Source organism: Squalius cephalus (genome assembly GCF_949319135.1).
Source record: "Squalius cephalus genome assembly, chromosome: 5".
Taxonomy (NCBI): domain Eukaryota; kingdom Metazoa; phylum Chordata; class Actinopteri; order Cypriniformes; family Leuciscidae; genus Squalius; species Squalius cephalus.
This window is the reverse complement of record NC_137126.1, coordinates 45,212,327-45,234,044: the sequence shown is the minus strand read 5'-3', so window position 1 is coordinate 45,234,044 and position 21,718 is coordinate 45,212,327. Positions and strand designations below refer to the sequence as shown.

Here is a 21,718-nt window from a genome sequence, read left to right as displayed (position 1 = left end):
CTCCACTTCTTTCCAACCCACAGTGCTATCCAGCCTGTGGTTTTGTACCTGCCCAGATTCCCCTAGGTCTGAGGCCGGTAACACTGTCAGTACAGAGAACAACGACAAAAATCGGTGTTGCCTACACCGTGTTATCCTCTTTTTAAAATTTGCACCCTGTTGACTTCAATGGGGCAAGTTTTAAACCTGCTTTTAGCTTCTTAACATCCTTGATGTGTCATTACAAGTGCCCAGCCATGTGAGTGATTCCTTTGAATAAAAATGATGTTTATTCAGCCAGCGCTCATACCTGTATTTACATCCTGTTTTCGGTTGAAGTCCACAGTAGTCGATTGTCGAGTTCGGGCGCATGATCGTACGTACTAAACTATGCGTGTGAACTTTTAAGCGTATATTATGTTCATTTTCCTCCAGGGGGCGAATGTTGGCTCAAGAATCGCAGAATGTTTTAGATTTTTGTACATCATTTGTATGACAGTGAATATAATGGTTTAAATATAGTAATTCCACGGATTAGTACCGAACACATATATGGATATCCAACTCGGTGATGTAATAATTATTAAACGGAATTCTTGATCATCACAAACGATTTTGATTAGTTCTTGATCACCACAAACGACTGTGGTTAGTCCATCTCGACCAGCGCTGAGAAAAGTAACAGGTACCATGTGACAAAGTTATCGGTGTGTTTCTTCAGCAGTGGTACGGATAATATTTTTTACATGAAGCATGATTCAGAGAAAATGTAATAGCCTCTAAGTTAAAAATACACGGTGAAGAGGAAAAAATGGATGATTATTATTAAGCCCCTACATACCTGACCAATCAGATGCAACGTTCTGTTCGCCATGCCACGCCTATTCTGCCCGATTTTCAGTGGTTCTGCAGTTGGATCCTCTTCTTTACTTTTTCCAGGGATTTATTTCTCAAAGCTGCCGGACACAGGACGGAGGGGGATTGGAGATGGGACGGGCCATGGGAGCGTGGGCGGCTTCGTGACGTGGGTGAAGAACCACTGAGCCAACACCAAAATGTACGACAAACAAAACTATAGTGAACATTTAATACCACAGCTTGTAGTTATAAATATAATACAGAATTTTATTTTAGGCCTAACCAAAATAAATGAGATAAAGTAAAAACAGGTACATGCTTTATACATATATACATATATATACACATATACATACATATATATTATATATATACACATATATATATATACACACACACACACACACACACACACACACACATATATATATATATATATATGTGTGTGTGTGTGTGTGTGTGTGTGTATGTATGTATGTATATATATATATATGTATATAGGGGACAAGGTAAAAATATATGTAATTAGATGTTTGTTTTTTTAAATGAACAAAAATACATGTATATGTACATGTGTAACTTACACATTTATAATTAATATTTATTTACAAAATATATTTGATATAGGCCTATTAGCTATTTATTAATTCTTAAGCATTAGTATTAGTAATATAAATCTTAAATATAGTAACATCCAAATCTTGATATAAACATTCAAAGATTTTTTTTCTCTATTTTTTGACAGTATTTATTTAAGAGTGAATTTGTTGCTCATGGTTATAATTATGTTATGATACAAATATTTTTATGGTGTCAGAGAATTGCTGTCAAAAGATGTATTTTAAAAGCATTTGAAGCATTTCTATATCCTGTAGATGGAGCTCTGTGCTTATATAAAGAATGCATAGTTTGATTAAGCTTCATGACTTTTAGTATAACAACCATGACACTGATATATATGGTTTATCATCAGTGTACCTTTCTGTCCATAGTAATATCTGAATCAGAAAATAATTAAAAATAACACCAAAGCATATACTTCATCTTGACTTCAGTTCATGAATCACAGGCAATAAATCTTAAGCCTGAAGGCATTATTTCTTTAACCTCAAACGGAAGGCAGCAGTAGGAGGAGAAATGTAACGGTTCATAACACCTCCTCCTACACTTGGACAGAATCACAGAGCAGAAAGCTGAAAGAGTTCACGTCCACCAAAATGATTCTCCATTGGACAAAGTTGCTTTCAGTTGTCATCCTGTTTGAAAATGCTAAAGGCTGGAAATCTTCAGGTCAGATATAAATCAGAATAAGTTTCATTGGTCACACTTTAGTGTTCTTTTTCTGTAATGTATAATAGCATTTCTCCTAGAGGTTTACAATACCTAAATGATTTTACCACAGATGCTGTCTCTGTGCCGACCATAATTAAACTTCAGGCTTTGGACATGTGGAGACTGGAGATGGAGTGGACAATGAATCAGAAAGAAGAAGGCAGAAACCAAACGTTTGAAATACAAGTTGGACGCACAACAAACATGGATATTGTCAGCAGCGTGCGTGAAACTCATCATTCCTTTTCATCAATACCTGATTTTTGTTTTGCACTAATGGTTTACAGTCTATTCACAGATAAATGTTAGCAGAGGATCACTGGTTTGGACCTCAGAGCTCCCGCTGAACTGTGCTGATCACTCTGTCAGAATAAGACTCATGTCTGATGCTTCACCATCCAGCTCCTGGAGTTCATGGAAAACCAACTATGGTAGGCGTTTAAAGTTCATTTCAAAAGTTCATAAGAAGAACTCCATAAAAATGTAGTTGGGTCCAAAAGTCTAGGACAACATTGCAAATATAAGATCTGCTGTCAAAAACGCAAAAGAGAAACAAAAAAATGTTCTATACAACTTTTCAGTAAAATTACACATTCTAAAAATCACTAAGACTAAACCAGAACACTGAGATATTTGTGTATATATGTGACCATGGACCACAAAAGCAGTCACATGGTTTCCATTGATGTATGATTTGTTAGGATAAGACAATATTTGGCCGAGACACTATATGAAAATCTGGAAACTGAGGATGCAAAAAAAAAATCGAAACATTGGAAAAATCGCCTTTAAAGTTGTCCATTTATGTTGGCGATTGTGCTGCATTCACTCACAAAAATAAATGTTTTATATATTTACAGTAGGAAATTTACTAAATATCTTCATGGAACATGATCTTTACTCAATATCCTAATGATATCAGGCATAAAAGAAAAATCGTGACTGGTTTTGTGATCTATAGGGTCACATATATAGGCTATATACACTATCTCACTATCTCTCACTATCTCTCTCACTATCTCTCTCTCTATATATATATATATATATTGCACGATATTGAAGAAAAATGCAATAACTCATTAAATAATGCGATATTCGATATATGATACGATAATGCTTAAAGTGTGTAAAATAAATGTAAATTATCTTTAAAATATATTCAAAATGATATAACCTACATACTAGTGCTGCACGATTAATCATATCGCAAATTCGCAATCGCGATGTCAAGACTATGTTATTATATGACGCAAAATGCTGCGATTTTATGAAATAAATAAATAAATAAAGGCATGTGTGGACATGACAACCCATTCTCTCTGACAGCTGTTTGCCCATTTTCTACACCGCTAATAAAAAGAAGATCAGGCAGTTTCAGTTTAGGCAGTGGCGCGTATGCTCACGCCGTGACTTTTTCCGGTGTACAGCGCGGAGAACAGGTGAAGATAGATGCCGAGCGTGGCCAGAAAACGCTACCTCTGTTATATGGCGATATTTTGGCTATAAGATAACCGACACTGAGCAGAGAGAGCAGGGCTGCCAACTCTCACTCATTCAGCGTGAGACTCGCCCCACTGCAATGTGACGTCGGAGTGACGTCTTTTCTAAGTAATTTTTGGACATCCAGTTTCGGTCCTTTTGTAACACCAGGCGACGTCTTTTTTCAACATCTACCGCATGTCTAATGTTGACGTCCGTGGGACCTCTGTGTAAGGGCTATTTATAGTCCAAATGTGGTCGGTTGTGGATGTCTTTTCAACATCATATTTAGACTAATTTTAGACGTCGTTTTTATACTTCTATAACTGTAGTCCCATGTTTCAAAAGGGTGGAGGACTTGTTTTCTGTACCATGTATTAACATTTACATTTATGCATTTGGCAAACGCTTTTATCCAAAGTGACTTACATTGCACTCTACTGCTTGAGCTACAGAAAAGCTATATTAAGCTGTATTCATTTTCCTGTAGCTTTGTTTGGCTCAGCAGCCAGTTACAACAGGAAATGCATTACACCTTTGTATGCGTCTCCAGTTATCACATGCAGCTGAGAGTTTTTGGAAAATGATCTTAAATAATTATAAATAATCTGTATTCAAATGTATTAATCATGTTGATAACAGCAAAAAAAATGACATATCAATCATGTAAATTTCCTGCACCTGTCATAGACGTCCAAAAAAATTACCCAGTTCAAAGGTCAAATGTTGAACGTCAATATGACATTCAAGTTGGGTCATGGTTGGATGTCCAAATAGTGGACCTAGTTTGCACATCGAATAGATGTCCAGAATTGGTCATGGACTGACGGACCCAATATAGACATGATCTGCACGTCTATCCGACGTCCAATGTTTAGTGGGAATTGACACTTTTCAGTATAAATCAGCCTTTATTACTCTTTTTCTAGTTAATAGTAAATAAACACGAATGAACAATAGTTGTGTTGAAAGATACAGTATAACTTACGGAAATGTTTATGCCTCATACCATAATATCAATCAATCAGTGTTTTTCTAACTGCGGAAAGAGGTCAATAAAACAGCTGGAGAACAATGCCATTTGACAGCATGTTAGTTGGATAGAGTATTTTGCTAAAAATGTGCACTATATTAAATATTTATTATATTTTTACTTATATCATTAAAATATTGTAACATTGTTATTATAGCGTAGTAAAAAACACATTATATTTCATTTGAGTTGTTATTTTTAACCTTTAATAAAAATACCAGCTGTATGTTTACAGCATTAGGTGAGATATTTTTTTCTTGAGAAATTATTACTATGTATCTACTGTACCTAAAATTTATCCAAATGAATAGATATTGAATCAAGATCGGAATCAAATCACAAGATTTGAATTGAAATCATGAAATTTGTGTCAAACAATAATAAAACAGTAGCCTACCAGTCACTGCATGTAAACATTGTCACATGTTTTCACTAAACTTAACAAAATTCTGTTTAGTTACCAAATGTTTTGACAATCACAATACACATCCTGCTTAAATGTCCGTGTTTGTCTGGACAGAATGTTCAAAATATCTTATTTTCATGAGCATACAAATGTTCTTATTTATTGTTCTATTTATTTTTTACTATTGTACTATTGAGACAATAACAAGTTTGCAGTAATGCAAAGATGTCATTATTTAATTTTGTAAAAAATATAATTTTATATTTATATATAATATTATATATAAATATTAATATTATAAATATTAATATATTTTATATATATATATATATATATATATATATATATATATATATATATTTATTTGAAAACACTGTGCATTTAGTTGTTATTGCTAGTTTGAGTTGAGAAATAGGCCTACGCATTTCAGCATTATCACTAATCTGTGTGTGAATTTTCCTTGAGAACCAAGCAAGTTGACTCATGAAACCATTTGTTTATTATATCGCAATCGCATATCACAATCGCACTATTGACCTCAATAATCGCAATATTACATTTTCCCCAAATCGTGCAGCCCTACTACATACGTGTTTCACATTCTTTTTGTGACAAGAAAACATCCCTACAACTTCTGAAAGTGAACATCAGTGTTTTACTGTAGCAGAAGAAGTGTTATTTTAACATCAGTGTAAACCACTGGGTTTAGGGTTTCAGGAAAGCCTTCATTAGGTTTATTTAACAACAGAAAATGAATAATCAAAATGTAGAAATAAAACACTGCTTGACTGTGTGAATTAAATATATACTGATTCTTATTAAAGCTACAAAAGTTATTCAGCCAAGAGCAGTGAGTGATTTTCTCTTTGGGCCCTATTTTAACGATCTGAAACGCAAGTATCAAGCACGAAACGTAAGTAACTTTGTGGGCGGGTCTTGGGCACTGTTGCTATTATATCGGCGGGATAAATGACTCTTGTGCCCGACGCAAATCTAAAATGTGTTGGTCTGAAGTAGCTACATTACTCATAGGTGTGGTTTGGGCGTAACGTGAAATAAACCAATCAGAGCGTCATCTCACATTCCATTTAAGAGCAGGCGCGCTTGATCAATGGCGGATTGCTATTATAACGGCAGATTTGCCAGGCGCACGTCAGGAGTGGTTCACAGCCGAGGAGACCGACGTTCTCGTCACGGCCGTAAAAGACAGAGAAGTGACATTGTATGGGGATGGAGAAACCCACCCAAATTAGCTTCGGTTAAACAGGAGTATGATAATTTGGGTAAATGTGTAAGCAAGATTTATGCCTATTTTTTCACATCTTCATGGACACAACAATGATTTCCCTTGTGTGTTAATATTTTTCATTGTAATAATGTATGGTTTGCAAAAATGAGAACTGCTGCGTCTGTGTAGATGAGATATGCAAAGTGCATGCGCGTTGTGCACACGCTACATTATGGCCAAGCATGCGCCCTTAAAGTAGCATCTGAATAACATGTGCAACGCGCCACTGACTTTAGACTAGGTTTTTCCTGGTCATTGGTGGAATTGTTTTTTAAACCTGCAAAATAGCACCAGGGAACGTTTGTGCCGGAACACGCCTCCTCTTTGCGCTGAACCGCCCCGGGGAGCGCAAGTGTATTTCCTAGTTTACTGACATGCGTCTGTGGAGGGAAAAGTCCGCTGTGCGCAGGTGCAAAATAGGTATGATACATGCGTCGGTGTACAAAGTCAATTGCGCTGGGTGCAAGATAGGGCCCTTAGTCTTTTGTTCATGACCCGTTATTGCAAGCTGTTGCGATATGCATATCGCGATATATACATTTGTGATATTTTGATATTGTGCAGCCCTGATATATATATATATATATATATATATATATATATATATATATATATATCTTATCCCGTCCATATTTTTATTCCTCACACTCAAGTCCGTAGAGTGTGTAAAAAACACTAATTTATGTATGTATGTATATTTCCACTATTTCTTTTTTTAAGTATACATTTAAATGTGATATATATTGGAAGGCACTTTGACATTAAAGTCAACATGAAATCACAATGGGTAAAATATTTTTTTATGGAATATTGCAGTATTTATTATAAATGATTTATCTGTGCACATCATTTTTTTTCATTCATGTTTCCTCATAATCTTGAGGGTGAGTAAATGATATAAGCATCTTCCTCTGCTGCTCTTTCGCATTTATGAAATAATTTCTCATGGCATTTTCTCTGTAAAGTATCATTGTACACAAATTACTGAACCAAGTTAGACTGGTATCATTTAGCTGGTGAGGCTGGTTGACCAACATGCTCTCAGAAGTGCACACTCATCAGTGACAGTTGAGAGGCACATACAGTAACAGGCATGTTTAAAGTCAGGACAGTCATGGGTTAAAAGAGGAAGTTAAAGTGATACTTCACTCAAAAAATTTAATTCTGTCATTCCTCACCCTCATGTCGTTCCAGACCTGTAAGATTTTCGTTCATCTTCGGAACTCAAATGAAGATCTTTTAATGAAATCTGAGAGCTTTCTGTCCCTCCGTTGATAGCTACACAACTGCCACTTTCAAGCCCCAGAAAGGTAGTAAAGACATCAATAAAGTAATCCATGTGACTCCAGTGGTTTAACCTCAATTTTATGAAGCGCTTTATTTGCGCAAAAAAACAACAACCATAATTTACCACTTTATTTGCAAAATATAAATCTCCATTCATGAGAGTACGACACATGCGTGATGTGCTGATGCAAGAGCAGACGTTGCTGTGTGAACACGCTTTGGAGATTAATATCTTGTAAATAAAGTAGTAAATTATGTTTTTTGTATCACTTTATAAAATTGAGGTTAAACCACTGGAGTCGCATGGATTACTTTACTGATGTCTTGACTACCTTACTGGGGTTTGAAAGTTGTAGTTGCGTAGCTGTCAATAGAGGGACAGAAAGCTCTCAGATTTCATCAAAAAGATATTCATTTGTGTTTCGAAGATAAACACTTACAAAATAATAAATCACATTTACTACAGCATCAACAGAAAACATCTTAGCAACGCACTGACAACAAATCACGTGACCATAGCATTGTGGTGACAATTTCTGAACATGCAAACAACCATTGTTTAAATTTGTGGAGTGTTTGGATGGTGCTATGAACATATTTATTCATATATTTATTTACTCATTTTCTTACAGGGGAGATGAACTTGACTCACAATAAAATCCGGTTGTTCCCAGATGGACAGGTGTTACGGGAGGGTTCCACGGTGATGTTCTGCTGCATTTTTCCCACAGAGACAAATATCACCTCTATGTTCTTCAACAACACCTCTTACAAAGTCATCAACATAAGCTCACAGGTCAAAGCCATTAGAGTGGAAAACATCAACGCCACAAATGGATACGGTGTCAACTTTTACTGTAGGGACAGTGATGATGATACAGCACTGAACTATGTCACCTGTGAGTTCAACTTCAACTTCATTTTCAAATGGCCCCATATACAGTAAAGGCTAAAATATTTCTTACACTATTTCTGCAGTAATTATGACAAAGATGCTAGTTTAAAATTATTTTAATATTTAGTACTTTTTAAAATGTATTTAATTACTTAGTCTTAATATTTATAACTTAATTCACCTCAGTATGTTACGGAACCCCTAATGGGACATGGTGAAGCGAAAAAATATGAGATGGAGGAATTATTTGTCAATGCTTCTGCATTGTCTCGCCAATGTGAACGCAAAGTTTCTCGGGGGAACGCAAAACATTGGCGGGGGAACGCAAAAGCATTGACTTATTATATTTCCTCCCATTTAATTTTTTTTTCACCATCATGTCCCTTTAGGGGCTCCGTAGTATATTAATTGAATAAACCACAATTCACTTTGTGATTCCCAAAGTTCCAAGAACATGTTCTTTTATTATAAAAAAAGAGAAATATGATTTCAGGTTACATTTTTTTCATTATATACAGTACAGGTCAAAAGTTTGGAAACATTACTATTTTTAATGTTTTTGAAAGAAGTTTCTTCTGCTCATCAAGCCTGCATTTATTTGATCAAAAATACAGAAAAAAAACAGTAATATTGTTAAATATTATTACAACTTAAAATAATAGTTTTCTATTTGAATATACTTTAAAAAATAGTTTATTCCTGTGATGCAAAGCTGAATTTTCAGCATCATTACTCCAGTCTTCAGTGTCACATGACATCCAGTCTATCACATGATCCTTTAGAAATCATTCTAATATTCTGATTTATTATGAGTGTTGGACACAGTTCTGCTGCCTAATATATTTGATGAATAAAAGGTTAAAAAGAACTGCATTTATTTAAAATAAAAAAATATTTTCTAATAATATAAACCTTCTTTACTATCACTTTTTATCAATTTAACACATCCTTGCTGAATAAAAGTATTGATTTATTTCAAAAAAAGAAATATTTATATTTAATATCTATTTTTAAAAAAACTGCAAAAGTCTTAGGCATGTTCCTGCAAAGCTACCTGAAAAACTATGCGCAAGTGTACCTGGACAAAAGCCGTTTTAAACGCAAAGGGTCGTCACACCATATATTGATTTGAATTAGTTAATAGAAGTTAAATCATAAATAAATTCAATTTGTGATTTTATTTTTGAAAGCATTCTCACTTTACAGCATTTTAACACAAGTGCCACAAGTAGCTTTGCAGGAAGGTTTCTTTAAGCATCTTGGAGACGTTCCCGCAGTTCTTCTGGATTTAGTCTGTCTCAGTTTTTTCAGTTTCTTCATGTAATCACAGACGGACTCGATGATGGTGTGATCAGATCATACCGGCTGTTGTCAGACTCCTTGTGCACACACAAATTTCACTGGATTATTACAATTAAATGGCAAAAAGAATGTTTGGAAATGTAAACTGATATTTCCTACTGACACACTACAGCAAAAGATATAAATAACTGACTTAAAACCATTTTGGGGGGGGGGGGGGGGGGGGTATTAACATGCCTAAGACTTTTGCACAGTACTTATATATATAAGATATAAAAATATATAAGATATAAAAAAGAATTATCACATTTCAAACTTACAAAAGATAACTTAAAATTATTTAAATTCAGTTTATTTATATATATATATATATATATATATATATATATATAAATAAACTGAATTTAAATAATTTTAAGTTATCTTTTGTAAGTTTGAAATGTGATAATTCTTTTTTTTTTAAAGAAAGGCAGCACAAGCACACTTTTGAAATAAATATTTTTCCACTAAATAAAATATAAATATATTTAAGACAACTGTAACACTGAAACAAGCATTTTTTGTAAAGCTGCTTTGAAAATGTTTTGTGAAAAGCGTTATACAAATAAACTTGAGTAGAACTGAACTAAAAAAAAAAGAAATGCAATAGTAATCCATTACAAATGGAAACATTTCCTTTTAATCATGATGGGAGATTTCTGATTAGAGATTTTAATTTCTGCTAAACCTTGTTCAGTTCCTCCTGAGAAACCTCAGGACTTCAGATGCGAGACCAAAGACATGCGAAACGTCTCCTGCTCGTGGAAAATACGCAGTGCTCCTAATCTATTCGTAGAGCACAGAAGGATCTACACATTACTAATCAGGTCAGTCTGATTTGATCACTACTAAAGAACACAGTGTACTATCTCTGTCCTTGTAAGGTTATCTGCAAAATCACCTGCCTAATAAGGCTTTAAAAAAAGGAATATGCAAAAGGGAGAAAAGATCAAAAAGATGTAGTGGTTCAACACAACACCACAAGATGTTCATTTATGCTCTTAAAGGGACAGTCCACCCACAAATGGAAATTCTGACATTATCTCCCCCTCATGTCGTTACAAACTGGTATTGCTTCAAAATATTATGAAGAACGTTTAGGGTTCAAACAACATTGACTTTCATAGATTTTTTTTAAGGACAGATTTTTCAAAATATCTTTTGTGTTTATAAGAAAGTCATACAGGTTTGAAATGACGTAAGTGTGAGTAAGTGATGAAAGAATAGTCATTTCTGGGTGAACGATCCCTTTAACTGTGTTCAGCAGGGCCAAATTCACACTCATTTTAGTTTTGACACATTACAAGTTGAATAAAACTCACTTTTATTCCTGTTCAGTGACTCCAGGGCTGTCCGCTGGGATCCTGAATCAAAATCTGCAGCCTGCAGTTTTGAAGTCATTCCACAGCAGATCCACTACAACATCACCTTACTTGTGACAAACAGTTTGGGGCGAGAGAGCGAGACCGACATATTCAATATCAAAGACAGAGGTGAATATGAATATGAAAGTGAAGACTAAAATTCATACAGCAGAGTTAGCAGTTTTGAGGGCTCACACTTAAAGATCTGGGTCAGATAAACAAAAGGTTGTAAGATGAAACCTCATGTGAACCATCACAATTGTACCCTAGATCAAGATGATTTACTTCAGGTTGCAGAGGGATTGGCCTTATAATAAGTGAATTTCACATTGCTTTTTGAGGGAATAATGTCAAGATTTTGGGATCACCTCGTTAATTTGTTAACCTTTCAATCTCGCATTAGTTTTTCCAGTCCCTGTGCGTCTTGACGTGGCTGCAGGTGTGTTGGACTCAGTGGTGGTCTTACAGCTGAATGGGAGTTTCAAAGGACTTCTTTTGAGTTGCCAGATTGAAATTGAACCAAGAGTGCCAATAGAGGTAATGCATCACATTAAAGGTATAGTTCTCCTAAAAATATAAATTCAGTCATCAATTACTCGCCATCATGTCCCATAAAACCCATAAGACTTTTGTTCATCTTCAGAACACAAATGAAGATATTTTTTAATGAAATCTGAGAGATTAAAGTCTATTCACCCAAAACTTCACTTCAAGACGTTCATAAAGAGATTGTAAAAGAAATCCATATGAATCAAGCTATCGCTTTAAGGTTTTTTTTTTTTTCTTGTTTCACAACATGTTTTTGTGTCTTTATGTTTCCAAATAATGTTGTGGCATCTGAAATACGTCAAGAGGGAGTTTCAAAAGATCTATCAACCTCTCGCCACATCAGATAAAGTCAATGATCTTAACTGAAATGTTGAGGTACGTCCTGTTTTGTTCTCTTACAGGAGTTAGATAAGAATGGATCTGACTCAGTGCAGAATTACACATTCAGACTCCAGAACCTGAAGCCCAGCACGCAGTACTACACTAGGGGACGCTGTGCAGTTCAGGGGAACAACTGGGGGCAATGGACAGAACAAAGGCGATTCAACACAGGTAAAGTCATGGAGAATCATCACTGATAAAAGATAAGACAGGGTTCCCACACCTAGGTCAACTTCAAATTCAAGAACCTTTCAAGGACTTTCCAGGTCCAATACCCTCAAATTCAAGGACTTAATGTGGGGACACGTTTCAAGTGAGAGCAAGGTTACATCCTGTTACCTTGTTAATACATTGTTACAGTTTTGTGCCCGTGAACGTCATGGCAACGTACAACACAAAGTACCTCACGTGGGAAACACTTAACGTAAAGCGTAAATGCTTGTAACTAGCGTAAATCAAGCAAGCTAGTGTGCATAGGCCACAAAGTGTTGACGAAATAACACATTAGCGTCCCGGAGGGAATAATATGGATTTTTTTTTTAGAAAACTTCTTGCACAAAATGAATTCAAGCACTTTCAAGGACCTGTATCTATATATGTTTCTTTTCAAAAACTTTCCAGGGACTTGAATTTTTTTTCCCAGATTCACAAACTTTCAAGGATTTCAAAGACCCGTGGGAACCCTGATAAGAGAACTAAGGGGTTTTCATACTAGGGTCCATGGAAATGTACAGACAAACATACATATACACACATACATACATACATATTTACAAACTTATTTTAGATGTGATCTAAACATCTATAATAATCTATAATAATGGCTCCATGTGAAGTAGTTGCTATATTTTTGAAGCTTATTAAATGTTAAAAACTATGGCTTTCAATTGTACTGTAATGTTGAATGGTTATAATAACTCATTTCATCTGCAGAAATTGAGGGAAAAAATTTTTTAATAGAGACATCAGTATCAGTCATAGTGCTTAGTTAAAAAAATGCCATTAAAAGAATATTTAAATTATGCCGTCTTTATGTTTCTTTATACGTATATCTAGATATAGAAAGGGTGTCCTTTGCAAGGGAATCATCATATTCGGGGGTTTGTTGTCAGGAAGTTTGAAAAACTTTGATCTAAATATGATTATTTCTATTGCTCACACCAAAGGTTACACATTTTTCAAACATGTAATATTGAAAAATTTGGCACATAATTCATCCCACACTGTTTGTGCTACAGACGTCAATAATCCCTCACTATAACATCATAAAAAACACAGAGGCGCTTTTGACTAGTGAAAGTAAGCAACCACCCAGAACGCCTCAGAAAGCACACAGCAACACACCAAAAACACAGTAGCAACTGAATAGCAGTGCCGTAGCAAACACAGTGAATTCTGCACAGTGAGAACATGCAAAAATATAGTTTGACGTTATTTTGTTTTTCAGAGCCTCTTGTGACCATAGATCTGTGGAGACGAATCAGGGACGATCCCAATCGCACCGTCACACTTGTGTGGAAAAGTGTAAGTTTACATATTCAATATTATTCAAACTTATTCATACTTCTTAAGAATTTCCACCATGCATGGTACTTTATATCATGTTTGGTAAAGTTAATGTTATTGGCTGAATTGCATTGCAGCTATATTGGCAATATATTTTTTTGCCCTTTTTTAAATATTTTTAAATGTATTAAAAAATATATCCAATTTTTTTTTTCTGTAACAACACAAATATTTGTCCTTCAGGTCAGCAGCAACTCGTTGCATATTGAAGCCTATGAGGTGTGTGTGAGCAACATAAATCCACAGAGGAGCGTGTGCATGAATGTCACGCAGAAACAAACGGAAGTACCCTTAGATCTTCACATGTGTAACATCACCGTGAGGGCCATCATTCAATCTGGCTTATCTATACCATCCCACATCACTATTCCTCCAGCAAACACAGGTGACAAGCTTAATGCTCAGTGTGCAAGGGGCTTCTGTATAACGTGAGATAACTGACTGTTGGTACTGCTGCAGACATACCGAAGGAGAAGAGGATTATGGGTAATGCAAAGGAATTTCAGCTCACCTGGATGAGGGACTCTGTTGCCACATGTGATTACATCGTAGAGTGGTGCATGCTGGGTTTTGCGTCCCCCTGCAACTTACAGTGGAGAAAAGTCCCAGTTAATCAGACCTCCTTAAACCTGGACACAGGTATAAAGCTGTTTGTATGCAGTGCGTATTCTTTTAATTCAAGAAACACCAAAATAAAATAGTACAGTTAATGTGTTTCTAGATATGTGACAACATTACTGTATATATAAAAGCTCGGCAACCTAATATAAAATATAGGCAACCTAGGCAGCATTTTATGCTTTTTTTTGTTGCATTTAAAAAAAAAAGTACTCACAATTTCTAGCTGAAAAATATTTTAGAGCTTGGCATAGCCACAGTGTAAAAATGACCATGATTTTAATGGTAAAAGACTGTAATCAAAATGAACAAGAACAAGTCATCTTATAATTTGCATATAATTATAATGAATGAGCTTTGATTCATCACATGGTTTTCTCATTAGCACTTGTGTTTTGTGGTGGTTGTCAGTATATTATAAAGGTGCGAAAGATATTTTAGCACTTCAGTAGGTTGGTAAATTAACATTAAATCAGTTAATTTGACTATAATCAGGGGGTTTTTTTATCGTAAATTTAAGTTCAATCTGTAAAACCAAAATGTTGCTACTATATTTTTTTACTGTGTAGATATAAAACTGCCCATGGAGTTTTAACATTTACATGACTTTCAGTTTTAGAAATCACACTTTTAAAATTAGACCATGGTTCTTCAATTAAAGAAGAAAGAAAAAAAGTTGGGTAACACTTTATTTGAAGGTGTCATTGTTACAGTGTAATTATATATTTAAGTACTGAGTAATATTAGTTAACAACATATACTTACTATAGGTTTAGGGTTTGGTTGAGGGTTACTTGCATGTAATTATGCATGATTTACTGTTATTACTATGGTAAGTACATGTAACAAGGACACTGTAAAATACAGTGTTACCAACAGTAGTTGAGGGGGTAAATAAAAATAAGAAATATTTTGATTTTTAGTTGTTTATTTTAATGATTCTCTTATTTAAATAATTCTAAGTCATCTTGAGAAAAACTAGTTTTTTTTTTTAATTATTGTGCTTAAAAAATCTCTTTTTTAGATTTTAAAGCAGGAGTTCAATACACATTTACAATCTACAGCTGTAGCGCTGAGGGACACCGACCTCGTGAGAAACAGAACGGATACTTAGAAGAACAGAGTAAGATTGCACACACACTTTACCTGATACACATCTGTAGGACATTAAAGTACAGCAAAACACAGGTGCTTATACTGTACTGTAGGTGCTGCTATGTTGCACGGGAAAAAATGGATTTTCACATCTGCATTGCGCAATATAACATATAAACAGTATTTTTTGTGTGTGTTCTGAAGAGCCCATGGAGTACCCTACACTGGACACTAACCCAAACATAACCTGGTCATCGGTAAACCTGAAATGGAGTTTCAATGAGGAGGATCCGAGTCACACTGGATTCATCACAGGATATGTGATTACGGTACAAGAAGATTCAGAGGCTGGCTCCGATCTCAGTAAGTGTTGTGTTGCCCTTAAACGAGCATTAAAACGTGAGCTTCTTCATCCTGACATATGAAATAATAGTCAAGACAAATCTATTTTATTTTTTGTATTTTTATGTGTTTTTTGTTTTGTATCATATTTGATACTTGTGTATCTCATATATATGAATATGAAGCTCAGACTCGAGGAGGAAAAAAAACACTGAGCAAAAATATTTTATGCATTTGCTGATATTTATATGGAGGTAAGATTAAGATCCTGATTAATAAGGTAAGATTAAATCCTGATAGCTTGTAATGCAAATCAATGACATCTTTACAACAGTATAGCAGACAACTTACATAAAATACTTATAAATATCAATTACTCAATTATCTCCCAATAATATGTCTTAGTAAGATGATATTTAAATTCTTAGTTTAATGATTAAATCTCTGCAGTTTTTATTAAACATATAGTGCAATGTGATACAATGATGATTGAAAGATGAACAAATAAACCTTCCTCAAAAGCCTGACAGATCATATTTGATACTAATCATATTTCTGACATATTTTAATCTCACGTTATATTCCTAACCCGTTCCCTACACTCCCCTCGCACCTGTTTGTTCTGGCAGGTTCCTTCAGACAGTTGGTGGACGATCCTCACAGCAAGTCTTTCACGGTCAGTGGTCTTGAGGAGGACCAGCTGTACACATTTCACCTGGCAGCATGTACATCTGCAGGCTGTGGACCCGAGACCACCGGCACCTTCAGAACCAGAAAGAACTGTGAGCCAAACCATCACATTCACACTAACAGAAATCAGCCAGTCCTGTTTTCCACACTGTTCTACATCTATCTAAAAGGGGGAGTTCATTCCAAACCTGTGTGACTTACTTTCTTCTGTGGAACATAAAAGATGATATTATATCTTGCTGCTTGCTCCTGTGATCAAAGCTCATCATTACTCCAGTCTTCAGTGTCACATGATCCTTCAGAAATCATTCTAATATGATGATTTGCTGCTCAAGAAACATTTCTTATTATTATCAATGTTGAAAACAGTTGTGCTGCTTCATATTTTCGTGGAATTAATTTTTTTTTTTTTTTCAGTATTTTTTTTCAACAAAGTTCAAAAGAACAGCATTTGAAATAGAAATCGTTTGTAAAATCTTTTCAAAACAAAATCTGCCTTCTGCTTGTAATAGAGAAGATAGAAAAGCACAGGACATTGACATAGGCTTTATAATGCTAATAATACAACTAATCTGATTGTTTTAATATTTGAAAAATGTTCTACAAAAGCAAAGTTACAAAATTAAAAATGTTTGTCCAAAGTGTGAATAACTCCATAGAAACACATAATTTCTATACAAAATGTTGTTTGCATATTCATAATGAATTTTAAAACTATATTTTGTGTGGACAGGCCATTTCATAATGTTAAACAGTAATAAGAGATAATAATTCTCTCCACAGATTACCTGCTGATGGCCAAGATTTTGATTCCTCTTCTGTTTTTGGTCTGTTGTTGTATTTGTCTGTGGTCGAACAGAAGCACGTAAGTCTATTATAATATTAGCTGTGAGCTAATATGCAGTTCATATCTGTGACGTGCTGATGATTTCTTACCAACCGTTTCCAGGCTAAGAGGATTTCCGAAAGAAACCTTCGGCTTTCTGCACATAAAAGCACTGGACCTGGATGAAGATCTTTATGAAGTAATTCGTTACATTGATGCTGTACAATAACGTAACTGCAGTGCCTCTATTTATTTTGACAGCATAAACCCGCCTACGTTGATTTGATGGTCTTTTCTGGAATCCCAGCCTGGCCATGCTTGTCTCTTTTTGGCTGGTTTCAGACAGGTTTGGGGCAATTTTCAGCATGTAAGCTAAACCAGCAGATAACAGGCTTGAAGAAGTTTACTCAGTAAAGTGTGAAAATCACACAATTGCATCCAAGAGAGTGGACCAATTAAGAGAAAAATCAATTATAAATAAACCTACATGTCATTCAACGCAAAAAATTATCTATAAATATCTATCATTTACTTACCTGGTTTTGGTAAGACTTCACAATGATGTATAATTTGTCTAACATGAACTAACAGTGAGCACTTTGTCAGTGTTAGTTTATGCTTTGCTTTATGGCATTGATGATTCCATGAAGAACCTTTTAACATTCATGGAATCTTTCCATTGCACATAAGGTATTTTATAAAGTCCTAAAAACTCGTTATAAGGTTCTTTTTAAACACTGTTAACTTAAAACAGAAAACTTTGTATGCGTTTTATGCATTTACACGATATTGTCTTTAGGGTCCTGAAAACACAAGATAACGTGTTTCTCAGGGTACGTTTACACGACAACGATGTACTAAAAACAAAAGTTTGCTTTTACAGGCCCTTAAAACATTGTTGTCGTGTAAATAAACGGCCAAAACTGTTTTTTTGGTTGAAAACAGTGTCATGTAAAAATAAATTCCCCCTAATTGCACATTTTTGAAAACTGATATCTTTATTGTCTCCGTGTAAACTAACAATTTTTTTTTTTTTTAACGGTGTGTGTATTACGTGTTCACGTAATATTTTTTTTTACAAAATGACATCTTCAACTACTGACCTGGCAGCAGAACACGGTTTTTAGTCGTTTTCACAAATTCGTGTGAACGGTTGTCGTCGCCTGTACGCAAAAAAGCAAAGGAAATATGTTTCCGCTTTTTGTACATCGTTGTTGCGTTAACGCACTTTGAGAAAAAAAATGGGTCTGTCGGGAAATTATCACTGAAATGTTCTTTCAGGAACCAAAAATGATTCTTCTATGGCATTGCTGCAAAACCCCTTTTAGAACCTTTATTTTTTTTAAATGTACAATTGTTCATGTTTGTTCACAGTGCATTAACTAATGTTATACCATGGTCTGGGTGAATACTCGATTCTGATTGGCTGCAGGGTGTCCATTAAAAAGTGATAGAGGACACCCAGTAAAGGAGTTCTGGTGAAACTGACTGTTTAACGTTCGAAATTAATAAATAATTGCAATTTGGCAAGTGACCATTGTATAAGCGGGTTAATGCCCTTCGAGGTGTCCATTGTCAGGTATTAATGGACGTCGTCCATTAATACCTGACAATGGACACCTCATCGGGCATTAACCCTTACTTAACAAATACAACTTTTAATTTAAAAAACGTAATTACCAAATTAACTTTAAGACTAATAAATGCTTTAGATGTAGGCTGCTGTTCATTGTTAGTTCATGTCAACCAATGTGGTTTAAAGGGACAGTACACCCAAAAAATGATCATTTGCTCACCCTCATGTTGCACCCTCAATATAAAAGCCTAAATTCAATCTGTTCATCATATAAAGCGATTGAGTCTCTTCAGAAAATTTGGACTAAACTGCTCAATTCATATGGACTGATGGAAGATATATTATATTAGATATATTAGTTTTACGATTTCTTTACAAACTTTTTGAAGTTTTCAAAGTTGTAGTTGCGTAGCTGTCAAACGAGGGACAGAAATCTCTCAGATTTCATCAAAAAGATCTTCATTTGTGCTCTGAAGATGAATGCAAATCTTACAGGTTTGGAACGACATGAGGGTGTAATGACAGAATTTTCATCTTTGGGTGAACTATCACTTTTAAAGTAATGAAACCTTCTTATTTTTTTTCTTTTACATTTTTGACCGTTTTCTGTTCTTTTCAAAGGCGAGTGAAAAAATCCATTCTCTGAGGATTGAGGACTGCAATTGGTGCGACGTCGAAATTTTGCCGCCCACCGTGGCAGAGAAAACATGGTTAGCGAGTGCAGAGGACCCGAGTTGTTCATTCATTGGCCCTAAAGTCACGCTGCCCTCGTTCCTGACACCATCATACCATTCCACCACAGTTCTCACAAACTTCACATACATGTCCTCTGTGCAGCAAGACGTGCCTTCAGAGCTGCTAGAGACCCCTAAGACAGAAGCCACAAGACAGGAGTCTGAGATCGCAGGCATTTCAAGTGACTATGTCACTTCTGCAGCCACAAGTAAATGAAAACTCAGTTATGTGATATTTTATACACACCAAAGTAAACAAGCCAGCACTGTAGATCTTATCACAAAGATGTCCAGTAAGATCATGGCATCAGGGCCCCTCTTCCTTCTGCAAAACGGCCTAACAAGAAGTGTTGTGAAATGCGATTTTGCAATATATGTCACTTGAGATTTTGCAATGTCTTTCAGGTACTTTATCTGTGTTTTGGTAGACCTTTCTGGTCAGAAAGTACAAAATGTTCTCTCTTGTCTTGAGGGACTGGGTGTTATGGTAACACCACACTTAAAACTATTTGGCCTGGTTTCACAGACAGGGCTTAGATTAAGCCAGGATTAGGCCTAGTTCAATTAGGACATTTAAGTTGCTTTTATAAACGTGTCTTAGAAAAAAAACAATACTGCTGTGCATCTTGAGACGAAACAATGACACTGATATATTTGATGTTGTCAATGCAAGCTGCTTTCAATTAAAACAGCTCAGACATGCATTTTAGTCTGGACTAGACTTAAACCTGGTCTGTGAAACCGGGGGATTTAATGCATTTTTAAAGGAAGTCTCTTCTACTCACCAAGGATGCATTTTTTTTTACCACAAATAGAGTAAAAACAGAAATATTGTGAAATATTATAACTATTTCAAATAACTGTTTTCTACTTGAATACATGTTAAAATGTAATTTCTTCCTGTGTTGTAAAGCTGAATTTTCAGCATCATTACTCCAGTCACATGATCCTTCAGAAATCATTCTAATATGCTGATTTTCTGCTCAAGAATCATTTCTTATTATCAATGTTGAAAACAGTTGTTCTGCTTCATATATATATTTGTAGAAAAACTGTGTTATTTTGTTCAGGATTCTTTGATGAATAGAAACCGCATTTATTTGAAGTAGAAATCTTTTGTAATGTTATAAATGTCTTTACTGTCACTTTTGATTCATTTAATTTGTCCTTGCTGAATAAAATTTTTAATATCTTAATTTTTTTTTTAAACTCACTGAACCCAAACTTTTGAACAGTAGTGTGTGTAAAGTTAACATTGACCAAGATTAATAAATGCTGTTTAATGCATATAATAATGCTCTTTAAGTATTGTTCATTGTTAGTTCATGATGCATTAACTAATGTTACCAAATTATTTCTGGTAAAATGTTACCGCTTCAGGACAATGTGCGTTTGACTATACAGTTCATTCTGCCAACAATCTTGGCTTTCCATATGAAATACATGATTCTACAGACAGTAAGTCTCCTGAAATTGAGACAATCTAGTACTGATCTACTATAGAAGAGGTAAAACGCCTCGAACATACTCAGCAGCACACGCTCAAACGACACAGATGCACTCCACGAGTTTCTCTCTTTAATTATACATCCCTTTGATAAGACTAAGAGCTCAAAGTGCCCAAAAAACACACTGTACACACTATACAAGGGAAACCACAATTCAGGCAAAACAAAACAACTCATTTAAATTACAATGTATCTTGCAATGTCATCTTTTAGGAAAAATATAAATATATATATTTTTTCAGTACTTTTCTGTCTCACGCCCCTATTGTACAGATCCACAGCACAGGCAAAAGCCACGGCACTCTCTCTTCAGCCAATCAAATCGCAGTCAGTTGAAGGCAGTAGCAGCAGCGCTGAGACACGACGTGACGGGACACGCGTATTAACAAAAGGTCTTGCAGTTAATAAATAAGCAACTGGATTTGTGTCAATTCAGCATGCAATCTAAACATCATTTTGGGAGAACAGGAAAGATGGATCAGTGCTTTGAACATCAGGAACACGTCAAGAACATCAATAAAAAAGACAAATGCAAAAACTGTGGCTTACTACGAGACTACTATGAGATTGG

The 21,718-nt window shown here is 35.1% G+C and overlaps 1 protein-coding gene across 1 annotated transcript; it reads left to right on the top strand.

Annotated features, from left to right (window-relative positions):
• The first annotated feature begins 2,020 nt into the window (after positions 1–2,020).
• Positions 2,021–21,685, top strand: LOC307159228 (leukemia inhibitory factor receptor-like). Its single transcript, XM_079872471.1, has 17 exons — positions 2,021–2,127; positions 2,240–2,391; positions 2,468–2,600; positions 8,295–8,561; positions 10,596–10,725; positions 11,237–11,391; positions 11,666–11,799; positions 12,213–12,363; positions 13,640–13,716; positions 13,942–14,143; positions 14,218–14,397; positions 15,401–15,499; positions 15,676–15,834; positions 16,443–16,595; positions 17,287–17,368; positions 17,453–17,528; positions 19,527–21,685. The coding sequence occupies exons 1-17, from the start codon at positions 2,055–2,057 to the stop codon at positions 19,854–19,856; spliced, it is 2,553 nt and encodes an 850-aa protein (XP_079728597.1). The 5' UTR covers positions 2,021–2,054; the 3' UTR covers positions 19,857–21,685.
• Positions 21,686–21,718: the final 33 nt, after the last annotated feature.

Coding starts and splice junctions, on each gene's coding strand:
- LOC307159228 (XM_079872471.1), top strand. CDS start 2,055: ATGATTCTCCATTGGACAAAGTTGCTTTCAGTTGTCATCCTGTTTGAA. Junction 16,596..17,286: donor CTTCAGAACCAGAAAGAACT/GTGAGCCAAACC, acceptor TTCTCTCCACAG/ATTACCTGCTGATGGCCAAG. Junction 17,369..17,452: donor CTGTGGTCGAACAGAAGCAC/GTAAGTCTATTA, acceptor AACCGTTTCCAG/GCTAAGAGGATTTCCGAAAG.